The sequence below is a fragment of the Hydra viridissima genome, unplaced genomic scaffold (genome assembly GCF_058129835.1).
Source record: "Hydra viridissima isolate aposymbiotic clone 2 unplaced genomic scaffold, HvirCarnegie_v1 scaffold_8, whole genome shotgun sequence".
Taxonomy (NCBI): domain Eukaryota; kingdom Metazoa; phylum Cnidaria; class Hydrozoa; order Anthoathecata; family Hydridae; genus Hydra; species Hydra viridissima.
This window is the reverse complement of record NW_028324307.1, coordinates 4,576,116-4,596,392: the sequence shown is the minus strand read 5'-3', so window position 1 is coordinate 4,596,392 and position 20,277 is coordinate 4,576,116. Positions and strand designations below refer to the sequence as shown.

The 20,277-nt window shown below is 29.1% G+C and overlaps 2 protein-coding genes and 1 pseudogene across 4 annotated transcripts; 2 read left to right on the top strand and 1 right to left on the bottom strand.

Moving 5' to 3' along the window:
* Positions 1 to 282: 282 nt before the first annotated feature.
* LOC149884681 (sterile alpha motif domain-containing protein 9-like) lies at positions 283 to 19,307 on the top strand. Of its 3 annotated transcripts, none has more exons than XM_090096180.1 (3): positions 283 to 935; positions 2,901 to 3,698; positions 15,942 to 16,324. In XM_090096180.1, exons 1-3 carry the CDS (start codon positions 434 to 436, stop codon positions 16,028 to 16,030), a joined length of 1,389 nt encoding a protein of 462 aa, XP_089952306.1. In that variant the 5' UTR covers positions 283 to 433; the 3' UTR covers positions 16,031 to 16,324. The 3 variants fall into 3 exon arrangements, with proteins under 3 accessions (XP_089952306.1, XP_089952305.1, XP_089952307.1); XM_090096179.1 differs by lacking the exon at positions 15,942 to 16,324 and adding an exon at positions 16,785 to 19,307 and having other exon boundaries at positions 298 to 935; XM_090096181.1 differs by lacking the exons at positions 283 to 935; positions 15,942 to 16,324 and adding exons at positions 1,851 to 2,323; positions 16,785 to 19,307.
* On the bottom strand, positions 12,256 to 13,771 carry LOC149884682 (uncharacterized; annotated as a pseudogene).
* LOC145186327 (sterile alpha motif domain-containing protein 9-like) lies at positions 17,414 to 20,151 on the top strand. The gene has a single exon (XM_090096178.1). The coding sequence runs from the start codon at positions 17,414 to 17,416 to the stop codon at positions 19,949 to 19,951; it is 2,538 nt and encodes an 845-aa protein (XP_089952304.1). The 3' UTR covers positions 19,952 to 20,151.
* The last annotated feature ends 126 nt before the right edge of the window (positions 20,152 to 20,277 follow it).

The following is a 20,277-nucleotide window of genomic DNA, read 5'->3' as shown; positions in this document are numbered from 1 at the left end:
CTTCTACTATTCAATTAAAACTTAACAAGTTTCTATTTAGCTTTTTTATTTTTCTTCGCCGTTTAGATTAACTTAAATTTAAATTAACTTTGTGTATTGCACCAATGCTATTTCTTCAATATTTCTTTTTCTCTTGTGAAATAGAAACTTTTGCAAAAACCATGAAAAAAAAAAAAGGAAAAAAAACAAGACTAAAACTCGCAAAATTAACTCCAGATTCTATTTTTATACTTTCTCTAAAATATCCTGTTGGTTTGATTGTCCTCCATAATGGCAGACTTCAAATCAAAACAATTTAAAAATATTCCGTGATGTCGAAGCCGGAAATCACTTTTGTTTTTGAAATACATTCTAAAAATAATTAATTAGTTAATTACATTTTTATGCTTAAAATTGAAGGTATAATCTGTATTTGCAGTAAATCCTGTTAAAAATGGAAGAAATTCAAGAAAGACATGAAAGAAGTCTGAGAAAGGCTGAAATTTTCTTAGAAGACATTTTATCATATGATTTGAATTTAGTTACAGATAACTTTATTGCAAAAAACTTAGAAAAAGCAAATAAACGTTTGAAAAATGTACAAAACGCATCACTTTACTGGAAGAAAATGATCGACAAAGAATCAATTTCAAAATGTTTAAAAGAATCTTTTTCAAAATGTTTAGAAGAATCAAAAGACCTCCGAATAAATCTCAATAAATTTATACAAAATGCAGAACTTAAACAAAAGTATTTACTTGAAAAGTTAATCACAAATGAAGTTAAAACTCCTGTTATGGTAAAAAAAACTAAAGCAAAAGAAATAAGGCAAGTACCAAGATGTTTTGGGAAACCTTTTGGTGAAAAAAAGTATAAAATAGGATCTATACTTCCATGTGAAAATAGCAGTTGCTCTCTTGATGTTCCTGTCAGGGAATTTAAGTTACTAGCATTTGGTAAATATTTTATATACAAATTTACATACATACATACATACATACATACATACATACATACATACATACATACATACATACATACATACATACATACATACATATATTGACACATATTTGTGGTTAAATAGGCAGTTTTTTCTAAAAAAAAAAAATTAACATAAAATTTTTTTACATATGATACATACACATACAGTAGGGTTATGATTTTAAGACTAATTAAAAAAAACTTTGCCTAAATGTTTTTTTTTTTAATAAAATTTTGTTAATGAGTTAAATTAATGTGGGTTTTTTTAGTTAAAACTATGAAAAAAACTTATCTTTAGGTATGCTCTTAAATTATCCTGTGCTGTTTATATGCTCTAAAACATTCATGTGTTTTTCTACTGGTAAAACAATATAAAAGAGAAGGTCACAACATTCAACTATACTGTTGTGACAAACTGACTCAAGTAAAATATATGTGAGTTATGTATAAAGAGGGACATTGCTGGTTGTTTGTTAGTGTTGCACAATGAAATGAATGAGACAGCAGAAAAATATGCAGATGAGTTTAACAGCCTTTGGAGCAAGTTAAATTTTCTTGTTTTAACTAGATATTATATGAAGGAAACCATAAAGTTGTCTACTGGGTAAAAAGAATGCAAAGTTTAAAAATGAAATGTTAACATTATTTGCTATTCCTAAAGCTGATGAGAGTTGGTTGTGTGGTGTAGACAAAAAGCTGTTAGATTTTTTGTTCATTTCAAATTTAGTATGTTACACTACAACCAAAACTGGAATTCCTTAAAAAATCCATCAATTATGGTGGAGACTAATTGTATTAGTGAGTTGCATAAAAAATCAGGTGATGAAGACACTAGCAATAACAAGTGTGATTATTCAATCTTTATTCCAAATGAAATTGGAATGACTAACAAAAGAATGTATCTAAGTGCAAATTTTGCAAGCATTCTAGTAAAGAAATAAACTTTATCAACAAGACCTGCTTTATGAGTTTTTTAGAGTTTAGCTAGTGAAAGTAGTATTCAGTTGCCTACCCCATCACAAATTGAAATTCAGAGGCGAGTCATTAAAGACTGTAAAAGAATGAAATAAAAAATCTGGAATGAAAATGAAAACAATTTCTGATTTTTTTTTTTTTTTTGAAGGTAAAAAATACTAAATAAGGAGTATCAAGTTGTCATAGAAAGAAAGTCCTGCCTGAGAGATAAATCTTAGGATTCTTGTTTGTGAAAGTAGTTCTTTTGAGGATGTTTTCAGTGAACCCAAGCTATCTCTGAATAATTTTGATGCATGGAAAAACTATGATAGTGTGACACAACTGCTTTAAGTACCGGATGTAAAAATAGTGTTATTTGTCTACTATGGTAGTTACTTCAAAAGAGGTATTTTAAACCACATTATATTGTTTGTCAAAATCATATACTGGATATTGAATCATTTACTTGGCTTCTGTATATATACATATGGGATTGCATAAACTAAATTTTAACTAAAATTCTCTCTACATCATTGTCAACAATCATTCTTCTCTACAAACCGCATACTCATAATTGAGTAGACTTCAAGTTCCTATTTAAATTATTATAAGCAGTAAAGTTTTATAGGAATTTTGGTTGATTTCCATAGATTCTTAGGAGACAGCTTCCTTCGTTGCATAGTGTTAGATGAAACTCATGTTCTAAATTTTCTTTTTGACATTCTTTTACCAATTTAATATCAGTTTATATGATATGATATAAGCTACCTGCTGAATGCATACCAGATCACTTAGAAGCAGTACCCATACCAGATCACTTAGAAACTAGTCTGCCAGGTTTTTTTACAATTAAGCAAAATGAAACCTATTTTTGTGAATTTCACATGGTTTCAAAAAAATCATAACTCTTACATACACACACATACAGTAGTATACAGTAAGTGGCAGCTATAAGCTATTATTAAATAAAATTTCTGTTTTAGATGGTGATATTTCTAATGAAAAAAAAGAGATTGCATTTGTTACTAAACTGGCAATATTTGCATGTGCTTGCATAAACGCTAGATTTAATGGAACTATATATTTTGGAATTGCTGATAAAAAAGGAGCTTACAAACATGGGGAAATAGTTGGTATGGACATTAATTACAGTGAAATAGTTTACTATGAGGAGTGCATTGAGAAATATTTTATAAATAAAAGAGCAAAATGCTTGAGAAATTGTTCAAATGAAGAAAAAAATGCATTTTCTGCATGTATTGGTCCACTTTATGCAATTGAGTTGGAAGAATCTGAAAGATTTGTACTAGAAGTTGATATACTACCTACATTTAACATCACAAAGTTTCTAAAATTTAAAATAAACTTACCAAATGAAAATAATAGTTATTACTATTTGAGGAAGGGTTCATCAAGTAATAAAATCAGTGATGATGAAAAAAAAGAATTTTTGGAAAAAACATCAATTCAATATATACTTCGTAGACAAGAGTACGAAGAAACTCAAAGAGAATTGCCTCGTGATAATAATAGTACACTGATTCGTTTATTATGTAATGGAGAAACTAAAATATTTTATAACAAATATCAGTACTTTTTAATGATCAATAGTGTCTGTCATGAACTTTGTTGTGAGATGAAAGGAATCCAAGATTTAAAGTGGATTTCCAGTATTGAGTGGAAAGCCATCTTTGATTTTAATCCAAATACAGAGAAAAATGGAGTTTTAAAGTTACTACAAGACTGCAAAGATGTAATAGATAAACCTGCTACTATAACAAGTAATTTAAAATTCATATTCTTTTGAACATATGAGTATTTTTTTTGCATACATATTCTTTATCAATTAGGCTTGCATGGCTAACCTATTTTTATTTAATGTTATAATTATGATATATAAACTCTCAATAAAAATATAATTTTTATTTAATGTAAAATGTTTCTTTTTAGGAAGAGTTTATTATTGTTATATATATTTTAATAATTAAAAAAATTACACTACCATAGATAAATAACATTATCATAAAAAATTTAAATATTATTAGTTACCAAGTTTTTCATAAGTACATACTTCTGAATTACTTAAAACTGTAAGTAAATGTGTCATATTGCTCTTAGAGTCTATATATATTTAAAGAATTTTAATGTATAACAAAAGGTTAGACAATCTAAAACATATAAAGAGCTGTCTTTTAAAAATGCAAAATAATTGCATCAAAGAGTTTTTAACTCATTTTGTAAACAAAGCATGTTGATTAGATGTTGTAGCATAATCATTCAAAACTGTGTTCCTATTTTACTCATGTATGCTAGCTTTAATTTCACTGTTAGTTGTACTATCTAACATCCCGCCTTAAAAAAAAAAAGGGTCCCTTAAGGGACCCTTATGAAAATGTCCGCGCCAAATTTCAGGGTCCCTTAAGGGCTAGCCCTAAAGCGGCCAAAAAAAAAACCACGCTTTACTACTCATCCTGTATGAGTAGTAAAGCGTGATTGTTTTTTTAAACTAGTAATATTCAATAGTTTAACACAGTTTATATAATAATATTTATATAAATCATCATTACATGATGATTTATATAAATATATATTTTATATAAATATATTTATATAAGTTATTTCTAAGTCTTTTGCTTTTTTTGTCAAGGAGCTTCGTTTTCACTGTCGTCTTTGTTTTCACTGTCTTCATCATTTCCTTCATAGTCATCGTCTTTACTCTCTTCCTCAATCAAAACTTCAAGTATCTTTTTCTTGCAGCGCTGCAGACAACCACCAGAGCGATCCTGGCGTTATTAAAAAATCGTGTTACTTTTAATTATATCTTTTTAGACGTGGTGCCAGGGAAAGTGTGAACAGTTGAAACTATAAATATTTGAATAAATACTTATAAAAAAAAGAGAAAAAATATGTAAATAAATAGTTATTTAAATCTATAATTATATAACCAATTACTATAGTTATACCTAAACATATGGATTCACATGTATTAGAGATTCACATGTATTAGAGATTGTATTGTTTGATATAGTCGCATTGACAATATAAATTATATCTGCAGATAAAAAAATATTAATAGTTTTACTTTATTTTATTGTTAAGTCAAACAACACAAGTCAAACAACACAAGTCAAACTGTTGACTCACAGTCAAACAGATTCATATTTGTACGATTGTTCACAGTAGATGTAGATTACACTGATTTTCTTACGCTGATTTTCCAGGCTATCAAAAAACTTCAGCTTCCCATGTGTTCCAGGTCTATTAATCTTTTGCTGTAAATCATGCGCCAGCAATTTGTTAAGCACCCAGGAAATTATTCATAGACAGTCAACCCTCCTTCACTCTTCATCAATGCTAACTAAAAAAGATCAGTTAACAACTTAAATATATTACACCATCATTCACACTATGTTCCCTTGTCAAGAGCAAAACATCATGGCTATACTTACATAATCAGAAATTCATAAAAACTTACCATATTATTTGGGTGCTTATCAATCTCAGAATATTGCTGCAGAGAAGTAAAGATAGGAAATTATGTACGACAGACATTCTGATCAACAAGATCACTAGCAACACATGCCCCCAATCTTCCCTGTCGTTGCTCAAGATTTGTCAACTTATATTTAGTTCACGAAGAATGAACGTATTTATAAGAAACTGTCCTGTTATAACAACCACAATAAACAATATACTACATATTTATACTTAAAATATAATACTACTGCCATTCATTTCATATCATAGTACTACAAAACATTCAAGCCTTGTTCACTAAATGGTTCAACTTTTAGCCCGCTGCAAACACCAAGCATACTATCATGTATACGCAGTAAACTTGAATCAGAGGAATCATGGTGACTTAACTAAAGTCACTACAAATATTATTTTCAATAGTTTATATAACTTTAACAATTTATAATTACCCTTTGAAAAATAAAGTCTAAAGCAGTTTTTTACCATTATAAAACTAATACTTAACTAATATAAAAATATATTTATAATTTAATTTAATAAAATGGATGTATACACAAATACATATTTTACATGTATTCCTTGGGCCATATGTACTACTACATGTGGACCCTGAGATTCATATCAAATCTCATTATTATTTATATCTTTTAGAGCATAGTGGCCTTATATACCAAGATAAATGCAGTAAAGATTAAGAGAAAACCTATACATGAACAATAAATAGTTTACAACATACAATTGACTGTATATCTGACTGTGAAATGCTTGAAACCTATAAGAAATCATTAAAAAATTAAAAAACACAATCAAACTTTTGTGTACCTAAAATATACTAGATCCCAATTTTCAAAAACTTACAATTGGCTGGATAGGTGATACAGGTAGTTGAAAGCTGTGAACCTTTAAAAAAAAACAACGTAGCAACAAAACACTTTCATATAAGAACAAATAAATCATCTCATCACAATAAGCAGCTGAAAAGCAACTTTTACTTACATTAGATAAATTAAGAGATTTTCTTATGCAATCAGACTAGAATTAAATAAAAATCATATTATTAAATGATATTTACTTTAACAATGAAATTAAGCAACTGATAACATAAATTTATTTATAAATAAAATCACATTTAAGAAATTTGATAATGTTAATAACTTACATTTGGGAATGGAGATTGAGACATTCAAATTTTGTTTTCACTCAAACTCAAACAGAAGTATAACAGCTTTATATGAAGAGATGAAAAATGACACTTGGATTCTTCTTTACTTTCATTACTTTCTCTTAATGGAACTTCACCTGAAAAAAACAATTTTTTAAAAATTAGGCCTTTTAGCACTATAAGGTACAGCAATGAAAGAGTTTGTTCAATTAGTTTGACTATTTATACTTAGTAAAAAAACTGACAGCAATCTTTTTTGTAGTGTGTGTTTTGTGAGTATTTGTGTCAAAAATTATTAATTTAGATTAAAGAAGGAAATCCTAATTTACATTCATTGCTTTTGTGCTCAGTTTAGTCATATAATCCAGCCACATCATCAAAAATAGTAGGCACAATTTTATCAAAATTATCTTCACCAATTTTAACGTTCTCCTCATCTATATCACCTCACCCACCTCATCATGTAATTAGAAGATTCTCCTAAAACAAATATATTTGACCAAAGTTTTTAAAAAAAGTTACAAAGTTAAGATAAAAAAAAGGCAGTCAGATACTTGCCTGTAAATAGGATGAGATAAAAGCAACAATATAGAATAATTACTTTATAACATTACCTTGATATTTTTATATTATCAAGATTATTAGCTACCTATTTATATTATTATATTACCTTTTAATCTTGAAACAAAAATATCAAGTTGATTACAACGTTTTCACCTTTCAGTTCTTGAAGCCATTTATAATTTATAGAACAAATATTTTGTTGCTATTATAGGATTATAACTTTATTATATTTTATAATTCATTAAAAATAGTTCAAGTAAAAAGTGATCATCATGATTAATGTCTATCAATATTTAGAAGCTATATAAATGGAAAAAAAATCTTTGAAGCAAATCTATTATCTAACCATGAAGCTTTCTTGCAGAGAACACGTTTCTATTCTACATTTTCTCTTATAATAAAAAACTCTTCTCTACAAACTATGTCAATATACGCAGCTTCTTCTGCAAAATTCAATTGCAAACCCTTTTCATAAAACATGCTTTCTGAAGGTGCAAATTTGTTCTGTTAAATCGTTTTTTTCCGAGTTTTAAATTCCTGAAAATTGCAGCCGATTTCGAGCTAGCCCAAATTTAGCCCTAACCCACCCCTTATTAGGATCTGCCCTAAACACACTCTAATCTTAAAAATCATCAAAAATATACTAATTTTGTGCTAAAAAGAAATGTAATCTACTATTTTTAAGGTTTTATAAAAAAAATTGTTTGAGAAGATTCGCCCTTAGAATACCCTGAACTGCTAAGGGACCCTTAAGGGGCCCTTAAGTCAATTTAAGGCGGGATTTGAAATTTACATAGTTTTTTTCTATCCTGTAAGTTACGCTGTCACATTTGATCCTATTGCACATCATATCATAAAGTTGTTTGAAGATGATCAAAATAAAAATCATAAATAATGTATATTTGATATTGGTTAGTCAATAATTTAATTCCAAATATCAACTTCAGACTGTTGAGCATGGTGATTGTATGGGGGTTCTTCAGTTGCAGCATGATTCGCCTGATTTACCATGTTCATCATTTCTGGGAATCTTGATTAAGTTATGTACAAAGAAATCGTTGACATGGTTATAAATATGTACATAAAATGCTACTTGGAGAGATCTATCAGCAAGATAATGACCCAAAGCACACTGAGAAATCTGTGAAAGATTATTCTGATCAAAGTGCATTTAAGTGTTGAAGAGGCGATAGTAAAGTGCAGATCTCAATGCAACATCTTTAAACTGTTGCTGTGGTTTAGAATTAGTGTTGCTACGACTTTGAAATTATTTGTTTGTCGACTAAATTGATTACTATATATTTCAAAGTTGACCAAAATCGACTATTACACTTTTAAAATTGACTAAGTTGACTAAAAGTCAATTTAGTCGAAATATTTAAAAAATTTTATTATAGTTATATACTTTAATGTTGCTTAATAATTTATTTTTTAGATGCTATGAAACAAATAGAACTTTAAGAGAGCAAACAAAAAAACTAGGTGGTATGTAATACTGTTATAACAACACATCCTGTTGTTATATCAAGAGCATTTTGTTTGTTCGATTTTAATTCATCTAATCTATTAGATGAATTAAGATTGAATAAACAAACAAGATAAAATGGAAATTACAATCACAAAGTAAAGAAAAAAAAAACAGAGATGGGGATTTTACATCATTTTTCACAACAAATAAAGCAAAAAATTAATAAAAATTTAGATGGGGCGGCTAAACTTTTTTTGGGGTGGCAAATAAAACCTTTTTGCATCCTTAACTGAGTACCACAACACATTACTTAACATTTTGTTTTAAGAAGCATCAACTGGTTACTATAATTAGAAAAAGGAAACATGTTAATGAAGTGGTGCAACATAAAGTAAGCTAAGAGTTAAGTTAATGTGATACAGCAAATAAGGTTCAAAGCTCAGATAATTAAGTTAAAAAAACCACTATAATGATATTCTTACGCATGGCTCAACCTTTGTAAATAATTTATCTTTACAAAATAAAGTACTTATAAAGATATCTCTTTACTAACTGGTCAATATCATAACAATATTAAAGATTGATAAAATTAAATCAAGTGAAAGATAGCAATAAGGATGTTAGGATGATCAACCGATTTAATTGACTTTTAATCGATTAGTAGAAAACCCAAGGTCGATTAAATCAACTATTTGATTTTTCAAAGTTGACGAATTTCAACTTTCAACTAGTCGACTTTCATTTGATTTAGTCGAAGTCGATAACAACACAATTTAAAATGTTTGTGTGCATTTTGTGTACACTATGAATTTTTATTTTGTATTTGTAAGTACAAATCATAACAAAATACACCATAACCTTTAGCTGACCTGTAACCTGTACCATATGTAATTATAATTTTTTATCTTTTAAATGTTGATGAGCCAAGAAGGACCACAATTTGTACTGCACTGTACTACTATGGCAATAGTAAAGTAATACTATTACTATAGCAGGTTATTAGCTGTCAAGCTGATAAGATAAGCTGTCAGATTTGTGTTTGTTTCAAATAAAGATTGCTTTAATGAAATATTAAAAATGAACATTAAGCTTGAGCATATAGATTCGAGTTACATTTTTACTCTCTAACTTCAGAAGTCTCTCCAACTCCAACTCTAAAAAACCTCTGACTTCAAAAATCTGACCACACATGGATTTGCCTTTATAGAGAAAATCAGTAATTTTGTTTTATTTTGTTCTTTAATCTTTCTTTCCCCTTCCTGCTTCCCTTTGAATAGATCAAGTTTCTTTATATTGTTTTCCATTTTTAGTTATTATAACTGATATCAAATTACTTTTTTTTTGTAATTTCATCATCATATCTCAAAATATTTACAATAGATTTGTTCATGATTGCAACTTTTGATGTTTATTGAACAGCATCCTCCTTTCATATCTGCTTGCTTTAATATTTCTTGTAGGGTCATTCCATATCAAATGACCTAATGGTCCCCATTTGCTTCAAATTTTGACCACTCACAATATTTATGAAAAAAATACAAACCTCAAAATTTCAGCTTGATTGGCCGAACTGTTCCAAAGTTATGATTGATTTTATATTGACAAAAATCAGAAAAATTTGAGTATCTGGAGCTTACAGTAGATTTTTTTGATTTTTGACAGAGCATAACTTTGTAAATAAAAAAGGTGATCACCCTAAATTTTGTATGTTAATAGTTTTTCACCCAAATTATCTATTTTTAAAGGTGTTTTGGAGTGGTTTCAAACAATTTTTGAATTGTTGTACCTCAAAGTTGCTAATTAACTCAATATTAGACAAAATTTTGGAAATTTTAATGTGCTACAGTTCAATACCAACAGACAAGCTGTGCCAATTTGTTGTTACGTTTGTGTACTTAGAGTAACCACCTGCGGAAAAATTTAAAATTATGTGTTGAAATTTATTTTAGCACTTGCAGCAGCCTGTTAAAATATCACTTTTTAAAAAAAATATGATAAATTACATTCACTTTGTAAGCATAGAAAGTAGTGTAGATAGTTAAAATAAATTATGAAACTTTTTACTGGCAAGGTTCCATATACAGACAATCATCAAAAAAGATTCAAAGACCTATATTCTATTTTACAACAATTTTATCATTTTGAGTGCAATGCTTTTTTAGTTTAACCCTTTAGCGCCCACCAGGGCTTAAAATTTTCAAAAAACTCCAAAAACTTCAAAAAGCAATTGTTTTAGGGCCTAGATTATGAATTAAAAAATAAAATTTTAAAATTTCACTAGCAAACCCAATTTTGTCATTGTAGCATATGTGATACATATAAATTCAGATAGCATTTTGTGATAGTTTCAAAAAGAGGAAACTCTCTTAAATACTTCTAAAACTTACATGTGTTATTAATTTAAAATAAAATAAACAAATAAGCTTTAATATTCGTAAAAAAACAGGAAAAAACTCTCTTTGAAAATACCTTTCTGACAACAATCATCCGATTTTTAAAAAGACAATTTTGATGTGTTTTTAAGTCTTGATTATCTAATTATATTAACCTAGCTAAATCAGATCAACAAAAATATGTTGTAAATATGCTACAAAAGGTGTTTTTGAGATCACTGTGTTGACAGGATGGCCATAAAAGGTTTCTGAAGTTATGTAGCAGATCTGCTATACGGGCGCTAAAGGGTTAAAAGGATACCTAAAAGCGCAAGTTATATTACGTTTCAAAAAATGAAAATAAAAATCAAAAATGCTGAAAGTAGAAGTGCATATACACATGAAACACAAGTACACTAATTTCTTTATTTCTGGTTTACATTACTCATGATACTGTCATAATCATTATTAGCAAGTTTGTAGTTACGAGCACTTCTACCCTTTATGGCTGGAGCATTTATTTGACATATCACTTTGTCAAATGGAACCCAACACTGACTTGATCGTGCATCATTAGTCCATTTTAAATTTAATTTGTTTCTATGTATAAATTTTACATTAACATCTTGGTTTTCATTACAAATCTCAAGCACAAGCCCTATGTACCATTCATCATTGTAAAAACATGCAATGTATTTACCAGGTTGAAAGTTTGAAGGATTTTTTTTTGCCAAGTTAATATTATTCAGGAAATGGGTATCAAAGACAGTATGGCTAGAGATTCTCCGTAAAAATAATTTGTCTCCACCTGGTACAAAACTGTGATAGCTTCTTGTGCCTGGGATTGTGCTCATCTCTTCATATCATTTCTTTAGGTTAAAATAAGTTTCATGATTATTGATATCATCACTTGAAATGTAAAATATGTTAACACCTTTAATGTTTTTTTCAGCCCATATAAACAGTTCATTTGGTGTAAGAATCTGGTTTGCATTTGCTGCTCGTAGACTTGCTTCTGCTGCTTCTCTTTTTATAGTTCCTCCTATTCCATCACATGGACTTTTGCCATGGGATGTAGCAAAGAATTGATGCTCAGCATTTATATTGTGATCTTCAAGATGGTATATTAAGTTTAACAGACATTTGTAATTTTTGCACTGTGACACAGCACCATCACTGAAGTATTTTATTTTATTAATTGTGGATAGTTTGATTTTGATCATTGGGAGTAACTTTGTGAGAAAACAATAAACTGTTGTTTGGTCATGATGAAGATGGTCAGAAATTGTACAATATTATTCACATTTGAGTTGATTTTTTTCATCTTTGTAATAAATAGCAAATGGATGTAAGGTAGCTTGATCGGCTTGCCAGTAAAATCCTTGTACAGGATCTTGCACAAGAAAACTATAGTTCTCTGGAAAGTCCATAAGAATAAGACAAGTGTGTTGATCTAACTTTTTTTTTGCCTCTGATAAGTAGGAGGATTGTGCTTCTTTGATAAAGTGGTAATGACAAAGGTCATACAAAGTTTCACTTAGAGTTTCAATAAACTCAATAATGCTTGTTTGGACTGTGACAAGTGCAGTTCGATCAGTTGACACCCATTGTTTGTATGTGATCTGATTGTCAAAATCAAAATCATTATTTTCAGACACATTTTCCAAGTAAGTCTTCAAATTTTAGTTTACTGGGGCAGTTAGAACATAGATGAAACATGCAGCTTTGACTATCTATATAACAAACACATACTTTCATCAAATCTTTGTAATATATTAAATGGCCCTTAGGTAAAGCAGCGCACATCAACTTAACATTTTGATGACAAGAACATACGCAAACTGAGTGAATTCCACTACTGTCAACTGTGATGCACCACTTCGGCCTTAGTTCTCAGAACTTGCTGAATCCAACTTTGTGTGTAGGGTATAGCTTTTTAAATTCAAGATAAAGTTCTTTTAATCGAACTTATATTAAATGTTTTTGTTTACGAACTTTTACATTATTTATATGCACTGAAACAAAGTCTTTTTTTCCTGGACATTGTCTCGTAAACTCTTTAGATTTATAAATTTCAATAACTTTTTGTTTAACAATATCTTCCAATGGCTATCCTATTTTAGCCTCAGGTTTAGCAAGTATTCCTTTTTCATTTTTCAACTTTCGAGCTGTCTTAGCAAGATGTTCTGAAACTGAAAATGTTTTGCAAGTTTTTTCAATTGACCAACTATCAGGAGTGTTAGTAGTTGAACTTTTTCTTCCTTCAAGCTTATTTTCATTTTATTTTTTATTGCATCTAAGAGTTTGTCTAAATCATTACAGTTTATGCATTTTAGCCCTTTTTCCAATTCTATATCTTTTGGGTCTATATCCAATGCTGACGCTACTAGGTTTGTCATACTTGTTGCAATTTTTTTTGGCCTTTTGTCTTCTATATCCTAATTTGTCACGCCTACTTACATTTTTGAGTGGAGATATTTCCAATAAAGACACACTCTTATTAAGAACTGTCTTATCAAGGTCTGAACAACTATAATCTTCTTCAGCAGCTTCATCTTGACTAACTTCTGTAATTTTTTCAAGTTTGAATTCATTCAAACAGTTAGTACAAACTTTTTGACCAGGTTTGATCCTAAGTTGATTTGCTATTGATATGTTGACTTTACACAATCCCTTGATAATTTTTTTCTTGTGGACTTAAAATGGATCACAACAGTATTTTTGAAGTCTTATTCTTCCTACCATTCTACAATATGACATTTTATCACAATCTTCATTTAAAACTTTTCCCATACAACATTTCTCTGACATTTTTTACTAATCTAAAAATGTTAAAATTGAGGGTTAATTATGTAACATTATAATCTAAAATAAAACTTTTTTATATTTTTCCAGTAATAAAATTAGTAAAATTGAACTCTCAAGTACAAATGTGATTAAAACTGTCTAAAATGCAACCAATAAACTATTTATACATATAACTATTTCTGCATACACAAAACTTTTTAGTTTTTGGTTCTTGCAATATTAAAAACTATAAAAATTAAATCCAAAAAATACTTTGCAGATTTAGATTTTACTACAAACTCTTGAAGCAATTGAAGTATTTTACACTCAAATTATAACCATGTGTAAATTATATCATTATAATTATATTATATGCATAAAAATAAACAAATATATATTATAAAATCATATCAAATAAATTAAGTTAAGGCACTGATAATGTTATTTTAGGGAAAACTGATTGTATTTATTCAGGGAAAAATCAAAATTTTACACCTAAGTCATAGGGCTACAATCATATCATAAGATAGAGTACAGGCCTTTAAATTTTTTTTTGATGATTGTCTATATATGGAACCTTGCCAGTAAAAAAGTTTCATAATTTATTTTAACTGTCTACGCTCCTTTCTATGCTTACAAAGTGAATGTAATTTATCATATTTTTTTTAAAAAGTGATATTTTAACAGGCTGCTGCAAGTGCTAAAATAAATTTCAACACATAATTTTAAATTTTTCCGCAGGTGGTTACTCTAAGTACACAAACGTAACAACAAATTGGCACAGCTTGTCTGTTGGTATTGAACTGTAGCACATTAAAATTTCCAAAATTTTGTCTAATATTGAGTTAATTAGCAACTTTGAGGTACAACAATTCAAAAATTGTTTGAAACCACTCCAAAACACCTTTAAAAATAGATAATTTGGGTGAAAAACTATTAACATACAAAATTTAGGGTGATCACCTTTTTTATTTACAAAGTTATGCTCTGTCAAAAATCAAAAAAATCTACTGTAAGCTCCAGATACTCAAATTTGGCCCAAATGTTTTTTCAAAATCATTTCTTCACTAATTCCATAATTAAAAGTTGTCAATGCTTTACAAAATGAAGATTTGGTAACCTTAGATTGTAATAAAGTTTACTTTAACATATATTTTATCAACAATTTTTTTCTAATGAGTTATTGAGTATATTGACTTGATTTATTTATTTTGTTAAATCTAATGTAGCCTAGGTATATCATGGGAAGAATATATTTAGAGATCATTTTTGTAGAATCTGAGCCAGATTTCATTAGATCTAATGATCTGTTAATTCATCTTTTCTCTATTTCAATTGTTATTCTTGTTACAATCCATTGTTAATTACAAAAATTACATAAAGACTGCTGAACCTTTTATAAAAATAAAAAAATAGGGTAATCTTTTAATATAGTGGGATTTCAAAGCCAGTTATGCTATTTCTGGCCAATCAGTTACTCAATTTGTGCTCATTTCTGTTCAAACCCAAATGCCACTAATGATTCTTTGGGACGTTAAAAACTTTCCATTTGTGAATTGATTTTGGTTGTGAATATTGATACAACTGATGAGAAATTAAGGTTGAGATTACTTTTTTCTTGAGCATGATTGATATGTAGGAACAGACGAAAAGCACTGTAAAAAAAAAAAAAAAAAACACAAAAAGCATAACAACAAAATCCAACATTTTTATTTTCGTCTGTCCCTATTAAGAACTCTGAACAAGAATGTGGCATTTTGTTGCTGTGCTTTTCGTAGTTTTTTTTTTTTTTTTACTTTAATTTTCGTCCCAATATTTCTGCTTTAGCATATCAAAGACTTTAAGACAATCAGATACCTTAAGAAATACCTGAAAAAGTGCTAAAAATACATGGCCGAAAAATAATTTCAAATATTGTTGCATATCTATATATTCCATATAGGAAAAATGTTTACAATTGGTATCACAATATTCATATTAATGAGTTCAAAATAGTAATTTATGCTACAATCTTATATTTTTAGAAGTATCATAAATTTATAGGAATGTGTAGGAACATTTTGTGTAGGAATAGCACTTTTTTATTTACAAAATATTAAAATGACTTATAAAAATTGTAAAATATTGTTGAATCTTATTAGTACTTATCATTAGTAAAGACAAACAGATATTTTGCCTATTGCATACTTTTTAGCAAATCTTTTCCTATTGATGGAGTTGGTCACTGCAGAAGATGGAGAAAGTTTATTGCAGATTAAAATATACATAGAGCACAGTTCATAAATTCAGAACCCAAATTTTATTCATTTTTTTTTAAAACAAAACATTTTCTAGAAAAATTTGATTTTCTCCACAATTAATTTTTTCTGAATAAGGTGAACATAACAAAATTTTGTATTTTCTTTGTTTTAAGAATGAAAAATTAATTCAATCTAGTTGTTTGTTTCTATTAATGTTAATCAATATGACCTTTGAGTAGTTGATTTGGATATTTTAAGTCTGCTTGTCAATGGTCCATTTTGGTATCTGTCCCATATTAACAAGCTGAGGCAAAGATCATGAAACAAATGACTGAAGGTGCGAAGGTTAAAGAAATTTTTTTTTTTTTTTTTTTAACAGCTCGCATGACTATATCTCCATCAGAATTAATTATAGAACAACAATTTATGAAAGCTTTAATAATTGAGACACTAAAAAACAGCGCTTATTGTGACCATGAGGGGTTTAATGCCTTCTCATTCCATGTTAAAGCAATAAAGTATAGCGCTAAAAAACAGCATGTTATTGAACACTGTATCAGTATCTTACTTTATTTACCAGAGCGACAATTTCTTCTGCAACCTACAGTTTTTTTTATTTAAAACTTAAAATTCAAACTTGAAATCTGATTTAATTTCACCATATTTTGCTAAATTTTAAAGATTTTTATTGGTACTATGGCTCTGATGACTGTGGACTTTTTGACTAAATTTATGTAAATATTTTTTATTAATTCCTGATATTCAGGACATATTGAAGTAATTTTTATTTATTTTAGTGGACCTGTTAAATGAACACTTTAATGTGGATCTAAACGGACGTGATTTTCTTAAAAAGTATGGGGAAAAGACTCTTCACATTGCTTGTTGCAACGAGAATGAAAAAAGTTTAATGCTGTTTAGTGATTGGAAAGGTCATTTCAAACCACAATTAAAAAAGATTTTTGATGTTTTGACAGGACCTGAAAGAATTCAAGACCTAAGCCACATAAAGTTTATTGTACTGTGCTGTTCAAATGAAAAAATAAAAGAGTTTCTTTCATTTTTGACAGAAATCAGCATGTAATATGAGGTTTTAAAGCATTTTAGTTTTATTTCTCAAAACGATTCACATTTAAAAGCCAGCTTAGACTCTATTATTGAAGAATACGGAGAGGATTCAACAAAAAGAAATTTGTCAACATTATTAAAGGAAAATTCTATTTGTTTACCTTGGAACGTAATTGATTCTTTCGTAAAGCAAAATAGTTTAGAACCAGTAGAGGGAAAATTTGTTCAATCATCGAGTGGTGTTCCGATTCGCATTAAACCTAAAGTAACGGCAAAATTTTATTCCAACGGTTTATCTATTCTTGCATCAAATGAATGTCAAGAAATAGCAACTAAGCGCTCTAAAGAAATTACGGATATGCACGACCTTACAATGAAAAATTTTTTAAGAGGAAAGGATCCATCTTGGGAATTGTACTACTTTGTCTCTGAAAAGTCACGATTAGCGTTAGGAAAAGTTGTACCGGATGCTTTGATTGAAAGAGAATTGATCAAGTCAATCTTAAACAAAATAGAACAGTTTAAACAGTCGGGTAAAAATTGCATAGAACTTGTAGGTATAAGCCATCTGCCTGGAACTGGAGCTTCCACTGTTGCTATGCATGTGCTGTGGTTTTTAAAAGATAAATATAGATGTTTAAAAGTTGTTTGTAACGAAGTAGAAATATACGCTCTCGAAGATCTTGCTGGCTATGTACTAGATTTTAGATCTTTGGGCGAAGAAAAAAATTTAGTTCAAGGAGAAGAAAAAAAAGAATGTCTTCCTCTTCTCATATTGATGGACAATACTGACAATGAGGTTGCTGTAACTTTTCAGAAGAAAATTCAAAACGAGGTTTTGGCAAGAAAGATTAAGTTTAAGAAAACATTAGGAATAATTCTTTTTGTTCATAACAACAAACTAGAGACATCGAGCAGCAATTTTTATTTATTGGAAAAGTTCACTTTAAAGGAAAAAGCTCAGTTTACTGCAAAGCTTGAACAATTTAAAGAAAATGTGGATTCTGACCAGTTACAGATGGAAGATATGATTGGTTTCTTAATAATGGTAAACAAACTGGTTGATGATAACGGAAAGGAATACAAAAATTGGATAGCTGATATAGTGTCAAAAATTGCATACGCTATGGAAGCATATCCAAATGAACGGTGGCTCTTACTGATATTAGCGATATTTAAATATTATGCAGAAGGTAACATCGCATTATCTCATGCTTCAATTCTATTGAAATATGGAGATTACCAGAAAGATATGATGGAGATGGTTTGCGATCACTTTAAAATGTTAGTCAATATAAGGAGAGACCATGAAGAGGGCTTTGGTGACTATAATGTGATAGAAATAACACACTGTGCAGTGGCTGAAGTTCTGATGGAAAGTTTTTTAAAGTCGGAGGAAAAGCTTGTCGTTGATGTATTAAACGATATGCTTGAAAATAAGTCATTTTTAAATTATAAATTTCTCAGAAAAAAGTTTATAAAGGACTTACGTGTCATGGTTGTAAGGCGAAAATGGAACGAGTGTGGCAATAGACAAAAGTTTTCACCTTTAATTTTAGACTTAAAAAACAAAAACTCAACTTCGGCCGTTCAATTTCTCAAAAATGTTATTGAAAAACTTGACAGTCTTAAGTTAAAACCTAAAGAAACTGGTGTAGCAATGATTCATCAGACCCTCTCGAGGCTTCACTTAGCTATACATCAGTTTGAAGATGCTAAAGAATGCATCTATAGAGCAATTAAAATAAATAATAAGAACTTTACCTTCTATGATACAGCGGGTCAAATCTTTAAAAAAGAGATAATGGATTATTGTAAATCAGATGATACAAGTATAGATGTAAATAAGATTTTTATATTGTCTTCATTAGCTATAAAATACTTCAAGCAAGCGCAAACTCTTTACGAAGATCAGAATGTTAACTATGCTAAAAAGACTTTTTTAGAAGAAGATTACAATGATGTTGAGTTATTTAAAACAGCCATTTTCCCTGGGTATTTTGGAGAAATAGCCGTTAACTTGAGCATGGCAGAGAAGCTGATGGGTTGGGCAAAAGAAAATGAGAAAGATGACGTAAGAAGTTTTATATCTGGAAAAAAAGGAGTTCTTATCAGGAATATTGCTCGTAAGCATAATATCGATTTAGTAACGCATACCGAGTGGTTGTCGAAAATCAATGAACGAACACTTTTTTGTATGCAAGCAATAGCAAAGAAATTAGATTTCAATACAATTCAAGATAAAACGAAAATTTTAAGAAGTGAATCAAAAAGGTACAGTGAAATATTTTCTGACAGTTGCTTTGAGAAACTAGCAGACAAATTAAAAAGTACTAAAACGAAGTTTAAAACAAAGCTAAACCAAGTGAAGTGTTATTTTGACATTTTTTTGGTTGAATCCCTGTATTGTGTTCAAAGCATGGGAAGTAAAGAGCTATTTAACTTGTATAACATCGTAAAAGCATTTAAAGAGACAATTGATACAGAGAAATATGACATTTTAAGTCTTGGTACTTCCTTACTTGTATGTTTGCTTAATGGAAATATTGCAAAAAGCCTAGAAGATCCCATTTTTAAATTTGACTGCGCGTGTTTTATAAGTAAACATCTTACTTCAGTTAGTTTGGAAAAATATGAAATTTACTTTTGGTACACAGTTTTAAACTGGCCGACTGCCAAGGAAAGCAAACTGGGTACTTTAAGTTCATCTTATGATGAAAGTATATTAGAGTATTGCCTAAAATGTTTGCTACAAATCTATTGTTCTTCTGTTACTTGTGTTCGAGGTGAAAAAATACACTCAACGCATAAACCTTTTTATATGCTTCAAAATGAAACTGGATATAAAAAGATTGCTATTGCTACTAATCGTTCCTCGAACAACGAAATATTGTAGGGTAAATTAATAGATGAACACTCTGTTGAGTACATTCTACCGCTTGGAACAAAGTTAAGCATTAGGTGTGCTCACTTAAGATTGAACAGAGGAAGCTGGGTGCAAGAAATCACCTTTGAGCTTGGGTTTACGTTGGCAGGACCAGTGGCATACAATTGTAAACAAGTTGAAACATTAAAGGAATATAATGATCTCAAAGATTAACAAAATGTTTCTTGTCCTTTGATATTAAGTTAAAGACTTCCTTATGTAGTCTGGTGAGAATAGTGATGTGATTTTTTTAAATCATCTTAGATATTAAGTATGTTTATGAATCGCTTATGCGG